General features: G+C 45.5%; 1 protein-coding gene across 1 annotated transcript in view; it reads left to right on the forward strand.

The window, feature by feature from the left end:
* The window catches only part of SNUPN (snurportin 1), a 28,975-nt gene extending 4,905 nt beyond the window's left edge, over window positions 1–24,070 (forward strand). Inside the window, exons 2-9 of the mRNA XM_007525756.3 lie at window positions 4,275–4,432; window positions 6,183–6,327; window positions 12,597–12,701; window positions 13,248–13,344; window positions 15,262–15,359; window positions 19,329–19,406; window positions 21,191–21,271; window positions 23,498–24,070. Coding sequence (XP_007525818.2) covers window positions 4,275–4,432; window positions 6,183–6,327; window positions 12,597–12,701; window positions 13,248–13,344; window positions 15,262–15,359; window positions 19,329–19,406; window positions 21,191–21,271; window positions 23,498–23,821 — 1,086 coding nt within the window. The 3' untranslated portion in view covers window positions 23,822–24,070. The remainder of the gene's footprint in view (window positions 1–4,274; window positions 4,433–6,182; window positions 6,328–12,596; window positions 12,702–13,247; window positions 13,345–15,261; window positions 15,360–19,328; window positions 19,407–21,190; window positions 21,272–23,497) is intronic.
* Window positions 24,071–25,995: the final 1,925 nt, after the last annotated feature.

Genomic DNA, 25,995 nt, shown 5'->3' on the forward strand with positions numbered 1-25,995 from the left:
TCAGCTGTAAAAAATGGTGACTTCACCATTTTTAGCCGATCTTGGATGGATCTTGAAAAATGCGTGTTAAGTGAAATCAGTCAGAAACAGAAGGATGAATATGGGATGATCTCACTCTCAGGCAGAAGTTGAAAAACAAGATCAGAAAAGAAAACACAAGTAGAACCTGAAATGGAATTGGCATATCACACCAAAGTAAAAGACTCTGGGGTGGTGGGGAGAATACAGGTCCATGAAGGATAATAAATGACATAGTGGGGGTTGTATTGTTAAATGGGAAACTGGGGAATGTTATGCATGTACAAACTATTGTATTTACTGTTGAATGTAAAACATTAATTCCCCAATAAAGAAATAAATTAAAATAAATTAAATAAAGCTATTAAAAAAAAAACGTTAATCGGGGAGTCGGGCTGAAGTGCAGCGGGCTAAGCGCAGGTGGCGCAAAGCACAAGGACCAGCATAAGGATCCCGGTTCGAACTCCGGCTCCCCACCTGCAGGGGAGTCGCTTCACAGGCGGTGAAGCAGGTCTGCAGGTGTCTATCTTTCTCTCCTCCTCTCTGTCTTCCCCTCCCTCTCTCCATTTCTCTCTGTCCTATCCAACTCCGACAACAATAATAACTACAACAATAAAACAACAAGGGCAACAAAGCTATCAGGGAGGGGATGGGACAGGGAGATCTGGTGTTGGGAATTGTGTGCAGTTGTACCTCTCTTATCCTATGGTTTTGTCAATGTTTCCTTTTTATAAATTAAAAAAAAAAACTAAAGAAGAAAAAAAAAAAGGAAAAAAAATCCCAGCTGTGCAAATGAGAAAGTAACTGCCTGCTTTGAGTTTTTGGCTTCGCTTGACTTCCTCCAGTTACTCCCGAACCAGTATTTCACCTGAAGCTATTTTCTTTTCTTCCCCCCCGTTAAGATTTATTTATTTATTTATTTATTTTATTTATTTATGATGAAAGAGAGAGAGAATCCAAGAATCACTGTGACATGTGCAATACCAGGGATTAAATTTGGGACCTTGTGCTTGTGACCCCAGTGTTCAAGCCATTGGAGATATATATATATTTTTTTACATAGCATTTATGGTGGTGGTGGGGATTGAACCTGGGACCTGGAGCCTCAGGCACAAGAGTCTCTTTGCATAACTAATATGCTATCGACTCCTGCCTTGGAGCTGAATTCTCTTAATCTAAGTAGGTACTGATTAAATAATTAAACCTGGGACTGCAACAAGACAGGACTAGAACAACTTTGGGAAACCACCAAATCACCAATGAATGCAAACACGTGTGGCTTGTGGACAGAGAGAAGTCTAAGGAGAGATTGAGTGGCTGGTAACAGTCTGGCAGTTTACCGGTTAAGGCACCATCTCCAGTCTTTTTTTTTTTCCAGTCTTTTTTTAAAATATTTTTTTATATTTATTTTTATTTATTTATTCCCTTTTGTTGCCCTTGTTGTTTTATTGTTGTAGTTATTATTGTTGTCATTGTTGTTGGATAGGACAGAGAGAAATGGAGAGGGGAGGGGGAAGACAGAGAGAGGGAGAGAAAGACACCTGCAGACCTGTTTCACCGCTTGTGAAACCCTGCAGGTGGAGAGCCAGGGCTTGAACCAGGATCCTTATGCATGTCTTTGTGCTTAGCACCACCTGTGCTTAACCCGCTGAGCTACAGCCCGCCTCCCCTCCAGTCTGTTTTTACCAACAAAAAGACTGCTGAAGGGAGGAGAGGACTCCCCTTCTTCTTCTAGCGTTTGCCCTTCTTCCGTAGCCAGTCCACAGCGTCAGGTTGAGCCTGATGTAAAGTTTCGAGACCTCCTTTGAATCTGGAGAGGTGGCAGTCGTTGACTATGTGGGTCATAGTCTGTCTGGAGCCGCAAGGGCAGTTCGGGTCGTCTCTGGCTCCCCAGCGATGGAACATAGCGGCGCACCGGCCATGGCCTGTTCGATAGCGATGGAGGAGGGCCCGATCATAACGTGCTAGGTCAAAGCCGGGTTGACGCTTGCAGGGGTCTGTGATGAGGGGTTTGTTCTTTACCTCAGCTGACTGCCAACTCTGTTTCCAAGAGACTGGAACAGGGAAGTTCAGTGTAGGCATAGGGGACCAGATTGGGTGACGAGACGTCAAGCGTTGGACAGGGTGGGCGAAGATATCCGCGTATATTGGCAGGTCCGGTCGAGCGTAGACGTGGGAAATGAACTTAGATGATGCCGCATCCCGACGAACATCTGGCGGGGCGATGTTGCTAAGAACTGGCAGCCATGGAACCGGGGTGGAACGGATGGTTCCAGAAATTATCCCCATGGAGGAATATAATTTGGAATCGACCAAGTGGACATGGGGGCTACGGACCATACTGGGGCACAGTATTCTGCAGTGGAATAGCATAATGCCAGAGATGATGATTGTAGTGTGGAAGCGCTCGCGCCCCATGAGGAGCTGGCCAGTCTTGCAATGATGTTATTCCTCGCGCCCACCTTTGCTGCAGTTTTTATGAGATGTTCGTGAAATGACAGAGTGCGATCGAGAGTAACGCCAAGATAGACTGGCTGGGCTTCATACCAGATTCTTGTATCGTCAAGTTGCACATTAAGCTCACTCGAGGCCAAGGCATGGTGTAGTTGGAAAACAAATGATACCGTTTTTGCAGTGCTAGGGATTAGTCGCCATTTTTTACAGTAATCAGATATCAGAGACATGTCTTTCGTGAGTGTTTCCTCGAGGATGTCGAACTTGGATGCCTGAGTGGCACAGCAGATGTCATCGGCGTAGATGAACTTCCTTGAAGAAGTTTCTGGGAGGTCATTGATGTAAATATTAAATAGCATAGGAGCCAGAACAGAGCCCTGGGGGAGGCCACTTGAGACAAGTCTCCATCTGCTAGACTTGTCACCCAGGACTCCTCTAAGACTCACCAAATGCAACTGAGTCTCTATTGCTACTGCCCTCAGAGGCTGGAGCAGCAGTGGGGTGAGGCCATGTGCTGACATTGGGTGACAGGGAACTGATCAGGAAACTCAGGAGAAGATCTAGCAGTGAGGCTATATAGTGGGAGCCTTTCTACATTGTTATCCTGATGAGAACATGGTGAATAATTGCCTCAGAACCTACAGACTATAAACGGGACTTGTTTAGAAATTCACAGGGCCCAGCAATGCTGCCCAGCTTGTCAGAGCAGCTGAATTGAGCCCAGAGCTTTGGATCCTTGGGGTGTGAGAGTCTCTTTGCATAACTACTGTATTATCTCTCCCCCACCCTGCTTTATCTCATGGTCAGGAGTGATTAAGCTAAGATGCCTACTTATAATTAAAAAGCCCTCAAGCGGGAGTTGGCGGTAGTGCGGCAGGTTAAGCTCAAGTACCGGCTTTAGGATCTCGGTTCAAGCCTCCGGCTCCCCACCTGCAGGGGAGTTGGCTTCACAAGCAGTGAAGCAGGTCTGCAGGTGTCTATCTTTCTCTCCCCCTCTCTGTCTTCCCCATCTCTCTCCATTTCTCTCTGTCCTATCCAACAGTGACAAGATCAATGACAACAATAATAACTACAACAATAAAACAATAAGGGCAACAAAAGGGAATAAATAAATAAATAATAATAATGATACCCTAAAGCTCCTATAGCCTACAGGGAAGACAAAAGAGGCTTTAACAGCCATATACAAATTTAATGCTATCCCCATCAAGATCCCAACCACATTTTTTAGGAAAATAGAACAAATGCTATAAATGTTTATTTGGAACCAGAAAAGACCTAGAGTTGCCCAAACAATCTTGACAAGAAACGACAGAACTGGGGGCGTCACACTCCCAGATCTCAAATTGTATTGTAGGGCCATTGTCATCAAAACTGTCTCGTTCCCCCTCCCTTTCCCCCTACTCCATAAATAAAATAAATACATCTTTTAGAAAATGGTCATTACTGGGCCTGTTCTACATCCAATAGAACACACACACTACAGGGTACAAAGAACTGGGTCCAAGCCCCAGGTTCTTACTTGCAGCGGGGAAGCTTCATGAACAGTGAAACAGTGTCTCTCTCCCTCTCTATTTCCTCCTTCCCTCTCAGCTTCTGCTTCTGTACACTGAAAAAAAAAAATGAAAAGAGTCATTACTGATACCTGCTTATATGTAACTTATTTACCCTTTAACTTCCTTTCCCCCAATGGGCATATTTGTGATTTGCAAGTTAATGAGGTTCTTATGAAAGTAGCCATTACATTATGTCTTAACTATCTATACACAGATTAATTTCTTCTGTTTTCCTTTATAGGGAAGATGGAAGAGCTGAGCCAAGCCCTAGCAAGTAGTTTTTCAGTGTCTCAAGAGCTGAACAGCACAGCTGCCCCACACCCACGTCTATCCCAGTACAAGTCCAAGTACAGTTCCTTGGAGCAGAGTGAGCGGCGCCGGCGGTTACTGGAACTGCAGAAATCGTAAGGGGCACTTTAACTCCTTGGCTTCTTCCACCAGGCTGGGAGCTGTGAACCATTCCAGCAGATCTAGCTTTATCTCTATAGAATCCCCTTCGAAGTAGACCCTTTATTTAGATTGATCTTGCTGCAAGGTTGGGAGGGAAAAATCCTGGCAGAGGTGAATATCCTTTTTACCCCGAGCTCAGGACAGGAAAGGAGTATTGAAATACAGAAGTGTGAGAGCAAAAGCCCAGCTATTTGGTTAAATCATCCTTAATTTCTTGGCACCATCTGTAAACTTTGCAGTCTAGGCACTTATGAAACCCACACCCAGCTTTCCACTCCCACATTCCCTGGGTGGCTTCTCCTGCACTCTGTCCTGGCTTAATCCAGGCTTCCTGTCTGCCTTCAGCCCAAATGTTCTGTGGGGCCCTTGTGAACTCAAGAGAAATAATTCCACAGAGAGTCTAAGGAAATGTCTTCCATACCCTTGATTCTAAACACCAACATCAGCAAACAGAAAGAGAGGCGTGCCTGAGGCTGGGCTACCCCAAGGCCCTGCCCTTATATGCTCTGTGTAACAGTAGTCTGTTCTGGATAACAAATGAAAGATTAAGGGATCAGAAGAAACTATTAGCAGCTTCACATTTCTCATACAACCTTGCATTTTGCACAGTGCTATGTGACTGGTGCATTTGCAAAGTGGGTTCCTTGGGGTCTTTGAGTTGCTTGCAGACTGCAGTCTTAAAATCATTCTTCCCCTTATTCTGCCTCCTACCTCCCTTCCCATCCCTGAATTTTAAAATGTCAAACTATTTTGAAGTGGGTGATCTATTTGTGTGATGCAGAGAGGGAGAGAAAGAGACAGAAGGAGTGTCACCGCAGCACTGTTCCACTGTCTTTACGGTTTCCCCAGGTGCCTTGGTATACCCATGTAGGGTCAGGGCTCTTAGGGCCTCCTGCATGGTAAATTTATTACTCTAGCAGGTGAGCTGTCTTCCAATCCTATTAATTTTTTTACTGAGAGAGGTTGAGGGAGATAACATAATGATTATGCAAAAAGACCTTCATGCCTAAGCCCCCAATGTCCCAGGTTCAATCTGCAGCTCCAGCATAAACCAGAACTGAGCAGTGCTCTGGAAACAAATAAATAAATAGGGGGGCCGGGTGGTGGCACACTTGGTTGAGTGCATATGTTACTGTGAGCAAGGACCCTGGCTCGAGCCCCCGGACCCCACCTGCAGGGGGAAAGCTTTGCAAGTGGTGAAGCAGTGCTGCAGGTGTCTCTCTATTTCTCTCCCTCTCTCTCACCCTTCCCTCTCGATTTCTGGCTGTCTCTATCCAATAAATAAATAAAGGTAATAAAAAAATTTCAAAACCAAATAAATAAATAGGAAAAAAGACTAGAGCACTGCTCTGACATTTATAATTTATTTATTTTTTGTCAGCTGGGACAAAGCCCATACTGTTAAATATGCCAGGCATGACTATACCAGTTAACCACTCTCCAACCTGAAAATTTCCTCTAAATATTTTGTTTCACCCACTCTTAGGAAAACTGCACGGGTTCCAAGAGGGTTTCTTATTTGGAATCTGTGAGAAGATAGTCACTGGTTTAGCATTACAGTGGAAAGTCTTATCATCTCTCACTCCCACCGGCATCTCCAAGATGCTCCCGAATTTGGAGTCTTTGGATTAAATGGAATCTGTGACAATGTGTGGTGTCTTCCTATGAAATCTAGACCTGTGCTTATGCCTTTTCTTTCTCCAGCAAGCGGCTAGACTATGTGAACCATGCCAGAAGATTGGCTGAAGATGACTGGACAGGGATGGAGAGTGAGGAAGAAGATAAGAAAGATGATGAGGAAATGGATGTTGACCCTGGCAAGAAGTTGCCGAAACGCTATGCTAATCAAGTGAGTGGTCCAGAGAAGGCAGGCCCAACTAGTCCACTCTCCTTACTGTGCCACAAGAGTAGAGTCAGAGCACTGCACTTGGCAAAAAGAGAGGAGGAGGAGGCAGGAGGGAGAACAAAAATGCAGAGAAAGAGCCGATGTACATAAAACTTGCAAGATAAAAAGAGATGGCTTCTGGGGGTCAGGTGGTAGCGCAGTGGGTTAAGCACACGTGGTGCTAAGCACAAGGACCAGCATAAGGATCCTGGTTTGAGCCCCCATTTCCCCACCTGCAGGGGGGGGTCACTTCACTAGTGGTGAAGCAGGTCTGCAGGTGTCTTTCTCTCCCCCTCTCTGTCTTCAACTCCTCTCTCCATTTCTCTCTGCCCTATCCAACAACAGTGACAGCAATAATAACAATAATAACAACCACAACAAAGATAAAACAACAAGGGCAACAAAAGGGAAAAAAATAGCCTCCAGGAGTAGTGTATTCATACTATATATGCTTAACCACCCGAACCCCGAGCAGTGGATTCATGATGCAGGCACTGAGCCCCTGTGATAATCCTGGAGGCAAAAACAAAAAAGGGGGGGGGGGGGTTGAGTGATAGTACAATGGGTTAAGCGCACATGGTGCAAAGCGCAAGGATCTGTGTAAGGATCCCAGTTTGAGCCCCCGGCTCCCCACCTGCAGGGGGGTCGCTTCACAGGTGGTGAAGCAGGTCTGCAGGTATCTATCTTTCTCTCCCCCTCTCTGTCTTCCCCTCCTCTCTCCATTTCTCTCTGTCCTATCTAACAACGGCATCAATAACAACAACAATTACTACAACAACAATAAAAATAAATAAGGGCAACAAAAGGGAATAAATAAAAAATTTTTTTATATTTATTTTATTTATTTATTCCCTTTTGTTGCCCTTGTTGTTTTATTGTTGTAGTTATTGTTGTTGTCGTTGTTGGATAGGACAGAGAGAAATGGAGAGAGGAGGGGAAGACAGAGAGGAGGAGAGAAAGATAGACACCTGCAGACCTACTTCACCACCTGTGAAGCGACTCCCCTGCAGGTGGGGAGCCGGGGTTCAAACCGGTATCCTTATGCCGGTCCTTGTGCTTTGCACCACCTGTGCTTAACCTGCTGTGCTACAGCCCGACTCCCTAAATATTTTTTAAAAGGGGGAAAAATAGCCTCCAGAGGGAATTAGGTGGTAGCGCAGTGGGTTAAGTGCACATGGCGCAAAGCGCAAGGACCAGAAGAAGGATCCCGGTTCAAGCCCCTGGCTCCCCACCTACAGAGGTGTTGCTTTACAGGCCATGAGGCAGGTCTGCAGGTGTCTATCTTTCTCTCCCCCTCTCTGTTTCCTCCTCTCCTCTCTCCATTTCTCTCTGTCCTATCCAAGAAGCAAAAAAATAATCTTCCCTTGCTATGTAAGGGCTAGGCTAGCATCAGTGATGGAGCCTGAGTGTGGTGGGTCTGGGACCCTTCTTCCATTGCTATTAAAGACTGCAAACTTGTACAGAAGGCCCTCAGTTTATGGCAAAACCACTAGATTTCATTTGCTTGTCATGTCTTGAGTAGTTACTGCACAGCTACTCTGGATTGGGCTACCCAGCCAAGCACTGCCCCCTGACTCCTCCCAGATTAGGGGTCTTTCCTTAGCTGTGGACTAACATGTCAGTTTAGGATCTGCACACTGACTTGGTTGGAAGTTGCTATTGAAGATAGCAAGTTAATCCAGCTACCCCAGGACATCCCATTGATCTAGGTGAGGCTGAGGCCAGGAAACAGCAAGTTATTAGCTCTGAGTCTAAGTGGTAGCGAAGTCTACCTTACTATTTTATCTTTTTAAATTAATTTTTTTTAAAGTATTTTATTTATTAATGAGAGGGATAGGAAGAGAGAGAAAGAACAGGACATTGTTCTGGTACATGTGCTACCAGGGATCAAACTCAGGATCTTTACAGTCCAATGCTTTATCCACTGAGCTACCTCCCAGACCACTACCCTACTATTTTATGTTGTTCTCTCTAACCCAAGTGTTCAGTCTCCTGTCTCGTCTTAAAAGAGTATAGGTTCTGGGGGCCAGGCAGTAGCACACGGGGTTAAGTGCACATGGTATAAAGCCCAAGGACCGGCATAAGGATCCTTGTTTGAGCCCCCGCTCCCCACCTGCAGGGGCATTACTTCATAGGCAGTGTAGCAGGTCTGCAGGTGTCTTTCTCTCCCCTCTCTGTCTTCCCCTCCTTTCTCGATTTTTCTTTGTCCTATCCAGCAACAATGACAGCAATAACAGCAACAACGATAAACAACAGCAAAAAAAAAAAAGGGAAAAAATGGCCTCCAGGAGCAGTGGATTTGTAGTGCAGGTACTGAGCCCCAGCAATCTGTAGTGCAGGTACTGAGCCCCAGGAGGCAAAAAGAAAAAAACAGTATAATTTTTTGGGCTTTGAGTTCCTGCGTGTGCACACCACACACACACCTTGCTCTCTGTCCCTATGTAACACACAGACAGCATCCTTTATGCAGTTTAGTTCTGCTCAGTTTAGTTCTGCCCTGTTGAGAGATTGTCTCTGTGTTAAGAAAGGCAGTACGGTGGAGAAGATAGACAGGGGTCAGAAAGAGCCCCACACTGCAGACGTAAGTGTAGATTATGGTTTTTGCTCTGACAAAGTGAGATTAACTTCCAAGAGAGTGGGAAGCAAGTGAAATTAGGAAAAGTTAATGAAAAAGGAGGCAGTAGTCCAGAGAAGACAGGTCCAGCTAATTCATCTTCCTGCTGTACAACCACCTGTCTTCTCTGGACCACAATATCCAGAAGCTTGGCTTCATCTTGCTAGGCAGAGGTACAGAACACTTCTGGGCGTATCTGGTATCTGGCAGCAGAAGTAGGCTGAGCAAGAGCATGGCAGTGACAAAGAAGTGTATGTGGTGTTATGTGTGCGTGTGTATTTAAAATATACTTATTCCTTTTATTAATGAGAGGGAAGAAAGGAAGAACCAGAGCATCCTTATGACACATTCAGTACCAGGGATCAAACCTTGGGTCTCATGCTTGCCAATCCAGTGCTTTATCCACTGCGCCACCTGCTAGGGCCACAATCTTGAGAGTGTTAACACTAATACCTGCGGTGCCAGGGGTCATACTCAGGACCTCATGTCTGAAGTCAGGCCTGCTGCTCATTGTGCCACCTTCTGGGAAGCTGTGTATGTCGTCTTTGGAGAAGCGGCAGTTCAAATTGTTGGTCCATATTATTTTCATTTTCAGATTATCTGTGGGGGACAGTGAAAGAGACAGGAAGGGAGAGACCTTAGTCCTGTCCCACTCTCTGTAGTGCTTCCCTCACTGCTGTGGTGTCCCCATTTTTGTGCAGAGTTCAGCTTTGTGCATGGCAAGATTCCTGCTACTCAGTGAGCTATCTTTAGCCCCATGAAATTGTTTTTGTTTTTGTGGAGTCGAAACCTTATGTATATACAATTTCACCACTCCAGGTCCTTTTAAAAAAACTGAGAGAAGAGGGAGAGGTACCAAAGCACCAGATCTTCTTCCAGTGCTGTAGCACCTCCCAAATGGTGGGGGGAGCTTGAGCATAGCCTGCATGGATGGCAAAGCACATGCCCTACTTGGCGAGCTTGCTCTCTGACCCCCTCATATATATGTATTTTTTTCCCTTTTGCTGCCCTTTTTTTATTGTTGTAGTTATTACTGTTGTTGTTATTGATGTCACCGTTGTTGGATAGGACAGAGAGAAATGAGAGAGGAGGGGAAGACAGAGAGGGGGAGAGAAAGAAAGACATCTGCAAACCTGCTTCACTACCTGTGAAGCAACTCCTCTGCAGGTGGGGAGCCGGGGGCCCGAACCTGGATCCTTACAGCAGTCCTTGGGCTTTGTGCCATGTGTGCTTAACCCGCTGCACTAACGCCCAACCCTTCCCCTCCCCTTTTTAAAGATAGAAACAGGAAGAGTGTCGGGCGGTAGCACAGTGGGTTAAATGCAAGTGACTCAAAGCGCAAGGACCAGGGTAAGGATCCCAGTTGGAGCCCCCAGCTGCCAATCTGCAGGGGAATCGCTTCACAGGTGGTGAAGCAGGTCTGTAGGTATCTATCTTTCTCTGCCCCCTCTGTCTTCCCCTTCTCTCTCCATTTCTCTCTGTCCTATCCAACAACAATGACATCAATAACAACAATAATAGTAACCACAATAATGATAACCAGGGTAACAAAAGGGGAAAAATGGCCTCCAGGAGCAGGGGATTCATGGTGCAGGCACTGAGCCCCAGCAATAACCCTGGAGAAAAAAAAAAAAAAAACGAGAGAGAGAGAGAGAGAGAGAGAGACAGGTGCACCAAGCACCAAAGCTTCCTTCATCGCTGTGGGTGCTGGATTCAAACCTGACTTGCACCTGTGGCAAAGCAGCATTTTAAATTCATTTCACCACAGCCCCCTTTCTTTCCTTTAAAAAACATTTTTTTTAATCTTTATTTGATAGAGACAATCAGAAATTAAGAGGAGGGAGGAGTTAGAGAGGGAGAGAGAGATAGAGAGATGTGTGCAGCACTGCTTCACCACTTGTGAAGCTTTCTCTATGCAAATGGGGACTGGGGGCTTGAACCTAGGTTCTTGTGCCTTTTTTTAAAATTTTTTTTAAAGACTTAAAAATTTTTTTTTAAATATTTATTCATTTATTCCCTTTTGTTGCTCTTGTTGTTTTAAAATTTTTTATTTATTTATTTTCCCTTTTGTTGCACTTGTTGTCTTTTTTATTGTTGTTGTAGGTGTTGTTGTTATTGATGTTGTTGTTGGATATGACAGAGAGAAATGGAGAGAGGAGGGGAAGACAGAAGGGGAGAGAAAGATAGACACCTGCAGACCTGCTTCATCGCTTGTGAAGTGACTCCCCTGCAAGTGGGGAGCCGGGGGCTCGAACCCAGATCCTTCCGCTGGTCCTTGCACTTTGCACCATGTGCGCTTAACCCACTGTGCTATCGCCGGACTCCCAGTTCTTGTGTTTTATAACATGTGCTCTCAACCAGGTGCACCACCACTGGTCCCCTTTTTTTTTTTAAGTTCTATTGTGTTTATTACATGTGAGATAGAGAGTTTCACATCAGGCAGAGAGCAGGAGAATGACAAGCCAGGGCACCGCTCTGATGCATGTACTGGAGATCAAGCCAGGAACGTCCAGTGCTCTTCCTAAGCCATTTCCTCAACCACCCCTTTTTCCTTTTCTTTTCTTTTCTTTTCTTTTTCTTTCTTTCTTTTTTTTTTTTTTTTTTGCTTATCTAAGGTTATCTCTGGGGCTCAGTGCCTGCAGCATGAATCCACTGCTCCTGGAGGCCATTTTTCCTATTTTGTTGTCCTTGTTATTGTTACTGTTATTGTTGGTATTGCTGTTGTTTTTGGATAGGACAGAGAGAAATCGAGAGAGAGGAGAAAGAAGGGGGAGAGAGGGAGTCAGACAGTAGCACAGCAGGTTAAGTGCACTTGGCGCAAAGCACAAGGACCGGCAGAAGGATCCCGGTTCGAGCTCCCGGCTCCCCACCTGCAGGGGAGTCGCTTCACAGGCGGTGAAGCAGGTCTGCAGGTGTCTGTCTTTCTCTCCCCCTCTGTTTCCCCCTCCTCTCTCCATTTCTCTCTGTCCTAGCCAACAACGACCACATCAATAACAACAACAGTAATAACTACAACAATGAAAACAAGGGCAACAAAAAGGGAAAAAGAATGAATAAATAAATATTTTTTAAAAATCTTTAAAAAAAAAGGGGAGAGTAAGATACTCAGCTGCAGGTCTGCTTCACTGCCTGTAAAGCGACCCCCCTGCAGGTGGGGAACTGGAGGCTCAAACTAGGATCCTTACGCCAGTCCTTGCGCTTTGAGCCATATGCGCTTAACCCGCTGTGCTACTACCCAATCCCCCTGCCCCTTTTGAGACACATTTCCTAACATCCTGTAGAACAGTGTTTGGATTCCCACTTGAGACACGCTGATCTCGTCTGAAAACATCTCTTGGGAGAAGCCCCTGGAATGGCGAGTGGGTGTGGGAGGGAGGTAGTGAAAATAGGTGTGGATTCTGACAATGAAAGAGTCATTGAAGTTCACAGGGAGTGCTTCTGTCCGTAGTGGACAATTGCTAGGAACGAGCGGCCGGAGTTCCTGCTGAGCCTTTCTGCCCTCATTCTCTCCCATTTATTTTCATCGTACACACAGGGTATGAATTCTCTCATTGTGAACACTGGAGCACTGTGCCCCTACTGTTTTTTAACACCATTTCTTTTTTGTGTGTGTTCCTAGTTGATGCTCTCTGAGTGGCTTATTGATGTCCCTTCAGATTTGGAGCAGGAGTGGATTGTGGTTGTGTGCCCCATTGGGAAAAGATCCCTTATCGTGGCCTCCAGGGTGAGTAGCAGCCTGAAGCTCCTACCCAGAATGCCTTGTGTTGCAGGAGGGGTTTGCACCTTGAATCCATATCCTTTTTGTTTTTTCCTTTCTATTACACATGACAGGACAGAGAGAAATTGAGAGAGGGGAAAAGATATAGAGGGGGAGAGAGAAGGATAGACACCTGTAGACCTGCTTCACCAATTGTGAAGCTTCTCCTGTGCAGGTAGGAGCAGGGTGGGGACCAGGGGGGACTTCAAACCCAGGTTCTTGCATATGGTAATATGTACACTTAACTGGGTATGCCACCGCCGTGCCCCCATATCCTTTTTTATTTATGTATTTTAACCAGAGCACTGCTCAGCTCTGGCTTATGGCGGCGCTGGGGATTGAACCTGTGACTCAGGAGCTGTAGGCATCAAAGTCTTTTGCGTCACCACTGTGCTATCTCAGCAGGATTCACTGAGAGCCAGTTTTGTGCTGGTGCCACCCCTCCACAATATGGAAACAAAAGGATAAAGCACCCTCAATGCCTAAAGAGAACTGTGGCTTCTTTCCACACAGGGTTCTACTAGTGCCTACACCAAGACTGGCTTCTGTGTCAACAAGTTTCCCTCCATGCTTCCTGGAGGGAACCGACGGAACTCCACAACAGCAAAAGGTACCTATATGGCACTGCCAATTTATTAAGTCTCACTATTAGTAAATAGCAGTGTAAGCTGCTTAATTGGTTGTAGTGTTTTATTTGTTTTCAATAAAGATTTATTTATTTTGTGAGAGTAAGAGACTAGACCACCATTCTGGCATATATGGTGCCAGAGATCAAATCTAGGACCTCACACATCTAAGTCCTGCCATCTACCCACTAAGCCAATTTTTCTTTCTAAAGATGTGGTTGTTACATATGAGAGAAAGAGGGAGTTTCATATGAGGCATAGCGATACGCCAGGGCACCACTATGGCACAAGCAGTATCAGGGCTTGAACTTGAAACCTCAGGCATGAAAGTCTGATGTTCTACCAGTTAAACTATTTCCCAGCCACCCCAGCCCAATTTTTATTCTGTGTTTTTGGAGACAGAGAGGCTTCAAAGCAGTGGTTTACCATCCTGTTTTTATCCTTGGCACTGGCAAGTAGGGTTTTGGATCTAACGAGAGGCCAGGCATGGAATGCATGCCCTCTACCCACTGAGCCCCCTCCTAGGCCCCTTGTTTAGTCATTGTAACAGCTCACTTTGTTTTCAGTTTGTGAGAGTGCCTTCATTTCTGCAGACTGTTGTTGGGGGGAGGTCACACTAGGAGTCTCTGGCCTTTAAGTCCAGCGCTCTTTAGCCACGGTGTGGTTTAGAGGAATCCCTGGAGCCTCGCGTCCATTCTACTGTTGAGCTGCCTACCTGTTTAATTTCTATTCTATGTTCCTTGGGGTGGTGGTGAAACAATGCCAAAGCATTGTTTCTCTATCCATGGGGCTCTGTTGTTGGTGTCCTTGGTGCTGTCTGGTAGTGCCTGGGATCATCATCCTGAGGTATATGAAGGTTACTTCCACTTCCAGGCCCTGCCTTTGTTTTTTGTTTGTTTGTTTTCCTCTGATCCTATAAGACTGTATATAGTCCATTTCTTAAATAAAATATCGACTGCTCAAGTCTCCTTTTTTTCTGGAACTCCTATTTCTCTTTGTACCTTATAATTCAGCTCTTGGTTTTTTCCTCTGTTGCCTATCTTACTTGAATTTTCGTTTCCTTAAAGACGGGGGTGACTAGGGCAAGCAGGTGGCTCACCTGGAAGAGCACACACAGCACCATGTGAGGGCCCAGATTCAAGTCCCAGACCGCAACCTGGGGAGAGTCTGTAAGGGGAGCAGAAGCAGTGCTGTGGTGTCCCTTCTTCTTGCTCTGTGTCTTTCTCTCTTTCTCCCTCCCCCCCTTATATCTAGAGAAAAGAAGGAAACAAACAAACAAACAAAAAAAGGTCACTGGAGACAGTGGAGTCATGCAGGCACCAACCCCCCAATGATAACCCTAGTGACAATAATAATAACATAATTCATATTCCCCCACAGAATACAGTACCTATTATAGAAATGTCAAATGTGCAGTGACTTCTCAAGTAACATTTTTTTGTGTCATTCACTGTAACATTGGGAGGGGGAAATGAATCCCATTTGACAGTGGAGAACTTAAGTTTTGTGAAACATCACAGTTTCTAAGAACATAGCAATGATGTTAAGTGAGCAGTTACACTAGTTATAAGCTAAAATGGAAGATAATTTGCTTTTGAACTTGAGCTTCTCAAAGGTAAATATGTCACAGTTTATCTACAAGTTTGGAATAAACATTTGACTGAAGGGCTGTCTTGATTCCTGTTATACCGTCCTATATTAGGTCACCCTTAAACAATAGCAGGTAACCAAAAAGGACTGTGAAGAGAACTTCCTCCCTAACAAGCCTCATTCTAGCACTTGCTGGAAGCACTGAGGAGTGTTGGGTTCAGTTCCAAACCCTTAGGGTAGGAGTTCCAAGATTGTGGAAGTGAGAATGCAGATTGCGAAGGGACCTGCTGATTTATGACTTGTGTTCCCAGATTACACCATTCTGGACTGTATCTACAGTGAGGTCAACCAGACCTACTATGTTCTGGATGTGATGTGCTGGCGGGGACACCCTTTCTATGACTGCCAGGTGAGGACTGATACTCGTGCATGTCTTTTCCTGTTCTCTCCTCTCCTCCTGGGAAATCGGCTCAGTGTGTGGGTTTGGTACGTGACCAGCTTCGTGGTGTGTACAGGATGTGGTATATCAAGAAGATTATCTAATTTTCCTTGCATCTTTGAGTGCATTTAAATTAGCTTCATTTAAAAAAAAAAAAGGGAGGAGGAACTAAGGAAAGGATAGCCATTCTGGAGGGAAGGAAAGAGAAGTAATAGAGAGGTAGGTGGGACTGACTGTCACAGCTGTTCCCACCCCCTCCTTCCTCCCACCCTCCAGAATGTAGGAGGATTGCTAGCAGGGAAGATGTGACACAAGAAAGAGAAAGTGGAACACAAGGCATCATTAAATAGACTTGTGCCACCTCCACTCTTTCACCAGCTACCTCCTAACCCTGAAAATGGCAACTGTCCTTGGCATAACACAAAAACTGCCTATCTCAGAGGAGCTAGTTCTGGAAGGCGATTTTCCATGTGAGAAAGTCTCAATATTCCTTCTTGCTTTTTCACTTTCTTCTGTGGTGACCTCAGGAGTGATAGTAGCAGTGGTCAGAGAAAGGTGAGCTCAGCCTCACAGGCCCAGCCCCTGTTCCTAATCCCTACCCGTGTCTCAGTTTTACTGTGCTGATTTTCATTTGTGTTCTCTATCAATTAGCTTATCACAGTGATTCTCACCATGTGATCCTGTGAGGTTGTGAGAAATGCAGATTCAAGAATGACAGAAAGAAAGAAAATAGTGTGGATTCAAGGCAGATTGGTGACACACCTGGCAGAGAACACATATTACCAAGCAAGATGCAGGGCAGGAGCTTCATGAGCTGTAGAGCAGTGCTATAGGTGTCCCTCAGCCTCATTATCAAAAAGAAAAATGTGTGGTCTGGGAGGTGGAGCAGTGGATAAAGCATTGGACTCTCAAGCATGAGGTCCTGAGTTCAATCCCTGACAGCATATACATTAGAGTGATGTCTGGTTCTTTCTCTCCCCTCCTATCTTCTCATTAATAAATAAACAAAATCTTAAAAAAAGAAAAGAAAAATGGGGGGGGCTCGGCAGTAGCACACCAGGTTAAGTTTACATAGTGCAAAGTGCAAGGACCAGCTCAGGGGTCCCGATTAAGCCCCCATCTCCCCACCTGCAGGGGGGGTGGGTCACTTTGCAAGCAGTGAAGCAGGTCTACAGATGTCTATCTCTCCCCTTCTTTGTCTTCCCCTCCCCTCTCAATTTCTCTTTGTTCTGTTCAACAGCAGCAGCAGCAGCAACAACAACAGCACAATGAAAAAAAGATGAGGGAACTGGGCAGTTGCTCATTGGGTTAAGCGCACATGGCGCTAAGCGCAAGGTCTGGAGTAGGAATCACTGTTTGAACCCCCAGCTCCTCACCTGCAGCGGGGTCACTTTACAAGTGGTGAAGCAGGTCTGCAGATGTCTGTCATTCTCTTCCCCTGTCTGTCTTCCCATCCTCTCTGGAGTTCTCTTTGTCCTATCTAACAACAATAATAATAACAATAATGATAAATAACAAGGGCAACAAAAGGGAAAAAACAGCCTCCAGGAGTAGTGGATTCATAATGCATGCACTGAGCCCCAGCAATAATCCTGTAGGCAAAAAGAAAAATGGGGAGGGGTGGCCAGTAGCAGTGGAGTGATATAGCCACTGAAACCCAGAAATAACTCTTGTGACAAAAAAAAGATCCAACCTAACTGGGTTTTGGAGTTACATTCGGTAGCACAGCGGGTTAAGCGTACATGGCGCAAAGTGTAAGGACAGGTGTAAGGATCCCGGTTCAAGCCCCCGGCTCCCCACCTGCAGGGGAGTCGCTTCACAGGTGGTGAAGCAGGTCTGCAGGTGTCTTATCTTTCTCTCCCTCTCTCTGTCTTCCCCTCCTCTCTCCATTTCTTTTTTTTTTTCCTAAAGTTGGGGAGTCGGGTGGTGGCACAGCGGGTTAAGCGCATGTGACGCCAAGCACAAGGACTGGCATAGGATTCCGGTTCAAGCCCTTGGCTCCCCACCTGCAGGGGGGTCACTTCACAGGCGGTGAAGCAGGTCTGCAGGTGTCTTTCTCTCCCCCTCTCTGTCTTCCCCTCCTCTCTCCATTCCTCTCTGTCCTAACAACAATAGCATCAATAACAACTACAACAATAAAAAAAAAGGGCAACAAAAAGAGAAAATAATTTTTAAAAATCACTAAAGTTATAGGCCCCTTGAAACATACCTAAAATAGACTTCCTAGCTTCTTTCCACTTGAAGACCCCCTAATTCCATCTACTCAATCCCTACCTTTAGGTTCCTGTTTATTAAATAATTTGTCTAGTTTTATATCTTGCCGCCTTTCAGTGACCAAATTGCAGACATTACTATGATTCCATCCTCACTTCCCTGGGGAGATGACCTCACCAATATGTCCCAAAGTCTCACCTCTCCAGAGCCCTACCACCCAGGGAAAGATGGAAACAGTTTGGGGGTATAGATTGACCTGCCAATATCCATGTCCAGCAGAGAAACAATTACAGAAGCCAGATCTTCCTTCCACTTCTTGTCTCCCATAAAGAATTCTGGTTGGGGGAAGGGAGAGGCTGTGATACACCAGGTTAAACACACACATATATAATGCACAAGGACCCTGCTTCAAGCCCCTGGTCCCCCCCACCTGCAGGGGGAAAGCTTCAGGAGTGGTGAAGTAGGGCTGCAAGTGTCTCTTGTCTCTTTCCTCCTCTATCATATATAAGCAATATATGAAGATAATTATCATTATAGTTTTTGTTAAATTTAATGTAAAAATGTAGCCTAAATAAGTTACAACAAAACCAGACCAAATTATAAGATTTAAAGCACTGTTACATTAGAACAATTTTATAATTATCATTTTTTTTTTTTTGCATCCAGGATTGTCGCTGGAGGGGGGTGCCTGCACTGCAAATCCATCCCCCCCATTTTATTGGATAGGACAGAGAGAAATTGAGAAGGGAGGGGAAGATAGAGAGGGGGAGAGAAAGATAAACACTTGCAGACCTGTTTCACTGCTTGTGAGGCAAAAACACCCCCTCCCCCCCCGCCGTAGGAGGGGCAGGCTCCAACTACTCTCTCCATTTCTTTCTGTCCTATCTAACAATGACAACATCAATTACAACAACAATAATAACTACAACAATAAAAAACAAGGGCAACAAAAGGGAAAATAAATAAATATAAAAAAACTATTCTGGGGGTCGGGCAGTAGTACAGCAGGTTAAGTGCACTTGGCACGAAGTGCAAGGACCGGCTTAAGGATTCCGGTTCTAGCCCTGGCTCCCCACCTACAGGGGACTCACTTCACAGGTGGTGAAGCAAGTCTGCAGGTGTCTCTTTCTCTCCCCCTTTCTGTCTTCCCCTCCTCTCTCCATTTCTCTCTGTCCTGTCCAACAATGACGACATCATCAACAACAACAATAATAACTACAACAACAATAAAAAAGCAAGGGCAACAAAAGGGAAAATAAATAATAATAATAAAACATGTAAAAAAATTTTATTCTTGGGCTGGTTAGACAGCATAATGGTCTGCAAAAGACTTTTGTGCCTAGGGGCCTCCAAGGACCCAGGTTCAATCCCCAGCACCACCATAAGCCAAAGCTGAGCAGTGAGTGCTGTGGTCTTTTTCTTTATATCTTTCTCATTAAAAATTAAAATAATTTTAAATGTATTTTTTACTTGATTGGGGGATTAATGGATTGTAGTATAATTATTGACACATGGGTGCAGTTTATCAGGTTTAATTTATTTATTAGTGTGAAGTGGGGAGCAAAGAAAAAAACAGAGCATCACAGTGGTGTATGCAGTGCCAGGGATGGACAGAACCAGGACCTCAGGTCTGAGAGGCTTCATCTGCTGTGTCACCTCCTAGAGCACATATAACATAGTTTGAAATGAGCAGTATTTCATCTTTATCTTTCTCTCCTCTGGCAGACTGATTTTCGATTCTACTGGATGCATTCGAAGTTACCAGAAGAAGAAGGTCTGGGAGAGAAAACCAAGCTCAATCCGGTAAGACTTAATATTAGAATCACAGAATTTTTTTTTTTTTAGAATTTATTTATTTATTCATGAGAAAGATAGGCAGAGAGGAAAAGACCCAGACATCACTCTGGTACATGTGCTGCCAGGGATTGAACTCGGGACCGCATGCTTGAGAATCCCATGCCTTATCCACTGCGCCACCTCCCGGACCACGAACCAGAGAGTTTTTCTTTCTTTCTTTTTAATTTTTTTTAATGTTTATTTATTTTCCCTTTTGTTGCCCTTGTTTTTATTGTTGTAGTTATTATTGTTGTTGTTATTGTCGTCATTGTTGGATAGGACAGAGAGAAATGGAGAGAGGAGGGTAAAACAGAGAGGAGGAGAGAAAGACAGACACCTGCAGACCTGCCTCACTGCTTGTGAAGTGACTCCCCTGCAGGTGGGGAGCCAGGGGCTCGAACCAGGATCCTTCTGCCGGTCCTTGGGCTTTACGCCACGTGCGCTTAACCCTCTGTGCTACCGCCTGACTCCCCCCCTTTTTTTTTTTTTGCCTCCAGCTTTGTTTCTGGGCCTCAGTGCCAGTACTATGAATCCACTCCTCCTGGTGGCCATATTTTTGTTTGTTTGTTTTCATAACACAGTGGGTTAAGTGCACGTGGCACAAAGCACAAGGACTGGCTTAAGGATCCCGGTTCGAGCCCCCGGCTCCCCACCTGCAGGAGAGTTGCTTCAGACCACTGAGTAGAGCCTAGACACTCACACTGCCGTCATGCACTGAGGCCTGGGGAAGGCAACCTTCTCTCTTGACCTCTATTCAAATCCACATAATGAGGGGCTTGACCAGCCAAAGTTACTCTTAGCTCAGATATGAAAGCAGAGATGCCCAAAGTGTCAGCTTTACTGGGGAACATGTCAGCAGTCTCAATTCTGGGGTTTCACTGAATCAAAAACTTAGGCATTGGGGTTGGGCAGTAGCACACCGGGTTAAGCTCACTATTGTGAAGCACAAGGACCAGTGCAAGGATCCCAGTTCAAGCCCCCGGTTCCCCACTTACAGAGGAGGTTGCTTCACAAGTGGTGAAGCAGGTCTGCAGGTGTCTGTCTTTCTCTCTACTTCCTCTCTCAATTTTTCTCTGTCCTGTCCAACAACAGCAGCAGCAGCAGCAACAACCCTGGAGGAAATCAAAACAACTTGGGCATTGAAGCCCAAGAATCTTTTTTTTTTTTTTCCCTGTTGTTGTCAGGGCTTTACCATTCTGAGATTACTTTTTTTTTCAATTATTTATTTATTCCCTTTTGTTGCCCTTGTTTTATTGTTGTAGTTATTATTGTTGTCATCGTTGTTGGATAGGACAGAGAGAAATGGAGAGAGGAGGGGAAGACGGGGAGAGAAAGACACCTACAGACCTGCTTTTTTAGAATCTATTTATTTATTTATTTATTTATTCATGAGAAAGACAGGGAAGCTGTCACAGGGATGACAGTATCAGGTAGTCCCTAAACCCAGCACAGGACTGCTGTTCTCAGTCCTGATTGCATGTTAGAATCAACTGGGTGCCCAGTCCCCGCCCAGACCAATTCAGTCAGAATCTCATGGTGGGGCCTGGGCATCTCTAATTTTTAAAAGTTCTGAGAAGGTCCTCCTGTATAAAGCAAAGTTGAGAACGACTGACCTAGTAATTCACAATACCGTTGGGGGATGAGTAGGGGAAGATGAGATTAAAAACTATGATTCTCCAAAACCACTTTTCAATGGCTAAAGTCTATGCTATTTGTAATGTACTAATTTTCTGTTCTCATTTGCATTTTAGTTTAAGTTTGTGGGGTTAAAGAATTTCCCTTGTACTCCAGAGAGCCTGTGCAAGGTGCTGTCTACGGATTTCCCTTTTGAGGTAATGAAACCATTGTCTTCAATGCTCTGATGTGACTGTAGACGTGGGGAGTCTTCGTCACACTAAGTGGTGAATTCTCCTTTGGCTTTACTGTGGCAGAGCCGCAGCAAATGGCTGAGAGTTGGTGCCTGGGAGGGGGTGCGCTTACCACCCTTCAGCCTCAGTTCTACCTGCTGGGGAAATCGGAGTGGCCAGGCTGGAAGGACAGCTGGGGAAACTGAGGCCTCAAAGAGGAAGGGCTTTCATTCCTAGGTCCATCATTGCACCTCTTTCTGCTACCTGTAGCTGAGAGGTCATATGTCTGACAGCCACAACTTACTGAAAGAGCATTTTGTGACAGCTAGACTGCAGAGGCCTGCACTCCTTTTTCCACAAAGCAGTGATTCCTGGGGGTGGCAGTGCTTGCCAAACTGTGATTGGGGCAGGGTGACCAACTCTTCTAAGTGGTGGTAGTAGTGGTGGTGGCATTTTTTTTTTTTTTAATTTACCAGAGCACTGCCCAGCTCTGACTTATATTGGTCCTGGGGATTGAACCTGGAGCCTCTGATGCTTCAGGTGATTGCATTACCAATGGTGCTATCTCCCCTGCACTAAGTTATTTTGTTTTTTTGGTGGGTGTATGTGTGTATGACCTAATGTGCAGTTCACTGCTTTTGACCTGATATTTTATCAACTGATTGACTGGATTTCAGGGAGACAGACAGAGAGGGAGAGACCACAGTACTGTTCTGCCATCTCTGGAAATTGCCTCTGTGCCGTGGTGCTCCCATGTGATTGCAGGAACTGCTCTACTCGATGAGCCATCTGTCTCCCAGCCTCTCATCTAGTTTTCGGTGCTGGAAGTCTCATGTTCCCAGAAGCTTCCTAGTCCCAGGCAGTCTTCATCCTCCTCAGACTCTGCAGCTCCTCTCCCCAAGTACAACAGCCTTTCCTCTCCCCACCACACCTTTTAAAATCTTACTTAGTCACCTACAAGTGTTTGCCTGAGCCAGATATAATTTTGCTAAAAGGTTCACAGCTTCTTGGATGAGGAAATGGCAAAGGCAGAGTTGCCTTCATTTCTGGGAGTCTTTTAAGAAGGTGGTGAGAACACCATCTTTATTTATAACCTTCCTGCCCCAACGACAATAAATGCTTTCTTAGAGATGAGTCACTGAATCATGGAAAAGAAAATGTGAGAGTGCAGGAGGGCTTTCCGTTGAGAAAAGCTGAGTTTCCCAGAACACGGTGTGTGAACGCCCCCAGGGAAAGGGAAGGTGGGGGTAGCCAGCAGTGGGCAACAGGGTCCCCTGCACTGCACTCCGCTACCCCACAGCTCTGCATATCTCCCACTACAGGGCTCTCCTTTGATAACAGGGAGTGTCTGGGATTCGGCAACAGAACAGCTGGGTTCAACTTAATTCTTTCTTTCTTTCTTTCTCTCTTTCTTTCTTTCTTCCTTCCTTCCTTCCTTCCTTCCTTCCTTCCTTCCTTCCTTTCTTCCTTTCTTTTTTTTTTTTCTTACCAGAGCACTGCTCAATTCTGGTGGTACAGGAGATTGAACCTGGGACTTTGGATCCTCAGTCATGACAGTTTCTTTGCATAGCCACTCTACTATTTACCCCTCCCAGTTTCTGCTTTCTACACATTCTGTTTATAGGGAGGTTCCCAAAACCCCTCAACCTCCCCTCCAACAGCCCCATGGTGTGCAAGAGGGAGAAATAGAAACTTGCTTATGAATAGGAAAGTCTTGTTTGTGTTTTCATTTGTGAGAATGTAGTTTTCTTTTTAAATATGCATTTATTTTAGAAAGAGAGACAGATACCAGGGCACAGCACAGCTCTGGTATATGGTGGTGCTGGCAATTGAAGCTGGGACCTCTGAGCCTCAGGCATGAAAGTCTTTTGCATCACCATGATGTTATCATCCTTGCCCGAGAATGTAGTTTCTTCTTCACTTAGAGAAACTGCTTGTAGGGCTGGGGAGACAGCATAATGGCTATGCAAAAAGTCCTTCAAGCCTGAGGCTCTGATGTCCCAGGTTCAATCCCCAGCACCACCATAAGCCAGAACTGAGCAGTGTTCTGATTAAAAAAAAAAAGTGGAGAAACTGCTTGTGTGAGAAGTGGTTTCCGGTAGTAACCCAGAAAAAGGAGCCAGAACGCAGAGCTGCCCCTTTGTGTCTAACGCCCCAGGAAGCAAAGCATGTGACCCCAGAGTTGCTCTTACCCTGTTCTCCCCTCTGTAGGTAGATGGCCTGCTCTTCTACCACAAGCAGACCCACTATAGCCCTGGCAGCACTCCGCTGGTGGGCTGGCTACGCCCCTACATGGTGTCAGATATCCTCGGTCTGCCGGTGCCCTCAGGCCCCCTGACCACTAAACCAGAATACGCTGGGCACCAGCTGCAGCAGATTATGGAGCACAAGCGGAGCCAGAAGGAGGGCATAACGGAGAAAGTCCCACACAGGGCCTGTGAGAACGGATACTACGAGTTGGAACACCTGTCTACCCCCCAGCTGAAGAGCCCCTCCCACAGCCCAGACCATCCTGGGAGCCACATGGAGAACTGAAACAGGCAGCCTCCTTTGGAACTCACAGGAAAGGGTTAGGCCCCAGAAGGCTGGGAAGGACAGTGGTGATGACTGCAGGTGACTGCATTCTCTAGTGGGAACAGCAACTCGCTTCCCATCTGAAATGCTGGCTCAGTTGGGAGAGAGTCCTAGATTGGGGGTGGGGGGGAAAGGCATTTGGATTGGGGTGGCAACTACTGCAATAGTTTGTCCCAGATCCAAGATGTAAATACATGTAATTCTTAAGAAGTTGTTTGTGGTTTTTAAACTCCAAAGAGTCCTGGCTCTCTTCTGGCTCCCCATTGGAGTCTCCACACTGTGCCTGCTCAAGATTTGGCCCATTTCACTGTTTTTAGCACTTAAGTATTCTGCTGAGTTTCCAGTTGCTGCTGCTGGTAATGTCATTTTCTAAAAGGTTTTATCAGGAAGTACAATTCTCGGTATTTGAATATGTTCTTCTGAGAAGGCAAGTGTGATTTTCTTTGGTCTAGACACCTCCAGAGATAACGTGTAAATGGGGTTCATTCACTCCTTTGATCAGCATTTGAGTGCTGGCTATATGTGGGTTAGAGTGGGTTATAGAAACAAACTGGTCTGGTTCTCTGCCCTGGAGCAACTCACACTGCTAACACCAGTGAAGTACCTCACTTGAATAGTATATTGCTTTGCCATGTACATGACCAAGGTTTGAGACTGGCCCCCACCACATTGATGGAAGCTTTGGTGCTGTGGTCTCTTTCATTTTTTTCTCTTTGTGTGACACTCTTGTCTCCTACCTAGAAATGAGAAAAGAAACCCAGCTGCAAATATAATGCGCTCGAGTGATGAGACAGTTTTTCTTTCTTTTTTTTTTAATTCTTCATTCTTTTTCTTTAAATGTATTTATTTATTTATTTATTTATTTATTATTGGAGACAGAGAGGAATTGAGAGGGGAGGGGGAGACAGACAGAGGCAGAGAGAGAGACCTGCAGCCCTGTTCCACCTCTTCTGAAGCTTTCCCCCTACAGGTAGGAACTAGGGACTTGAACCTGCAACCTTGTGCACTGCACTGCAGTGTGTGCGCTTAACCAGGTGTGCCACCACCTGATCCCCATTCTTTTTTTTAAAAAAAATATTTATTTATTTATTTCCTTTTGTTGCCCTTGTTATTTTATTGCTGTAGTTATTATTGTTGTTGTTATTGATGTCATTGTTGTTGGATAGGACAGAGAGAAATGGAGAGAGGAGGGGGAGACCGAGGGGGGAGAGAAAGATAGACACCTGCAGACCTGCTTCACCGTTTGTGAAGCAACTCCCCTGCAGGTGGGGAGCCGGGGACTCAAACCAGGATCCTTTTTTACTGTTGATGAAGCTTTCCCACTGTAGGTGTAGGCAGAGGGCTTGAACGTGGGTCCATGGTGCATGGTAATGCATGTAATGCACGTGTGCTTAACAGAGTATAATGCTACCAGCCCTAGGATAATTTATTTAGTGCAGAAGGATGTACTGGGGCCAGGGAAGAGCAGAGGGGGACTTCATAAAGGCCATAGCTAGGTGGAGGAGCAGAAGTGGGTTCTGCAGATGGGGGAAGAGATAGTAAATTTCTCAGAGGCCAGAGGCAATACAGCTGTATCCCTTCACACGGGGCAGGACAGGGTGTGCTCTAGAACCTAGAATTGCAAGGAGTTTCAGCCTGGCTCAAGCACAAAGTGTGACTGGCGAAGTGTGGGAGATGAAGTTGGAGAGAGGTAGGACTGACTGGACTGGGCTTGTGTATTAAGCAAGATTGTAAGTCGTTGAAAGGGCACCAGCAAAGAGCTGTGAGCAGGCAAAGTTCATTTAGATTTGCAAACTAGAACTCTCAGGGAGTTGTGGAAGTGAGTGACAGTGTCTAAAATTGGCCAGCTTATTCGTGCTGTGTGTTCAGGCAATGTGTCCTATTTCCTGTGACCTCAGTCTGCTCCCTGCATTGTTCTGTACCTTTTTAGGACTTCTCTTTCTAGCCAAAAGGACTTTAACACACCCCAGTCATGCCTGTGTCCTATGGAAAACACTGCAGAAGGAACCAGATCTGCTCTTGTTTGACATACAGCTGTTCTACTGAGTTCTGGGAACAGATCTGGGCAGAAGTTGTGGTTAAGCGGAGCCTGATTACACAGATTCAGCACACCAGTGAGACTGGCCCGAGCACTG

The sequence above is a fragment of the Erinaceus europaeus genome, chromosome 16 (genome assembly GCF_950295315.1).
Source record: "Erinaceus europaeus chromosome 16, mEriEur2.1, whole genome shotgun sequence".
Lineage (NCBI taxonomy): Eukaryota > Metazoa > Chordata > Mammalia > Eulipotyphla > Erinaceidae > Erinaceus > Erinaceus europaeus.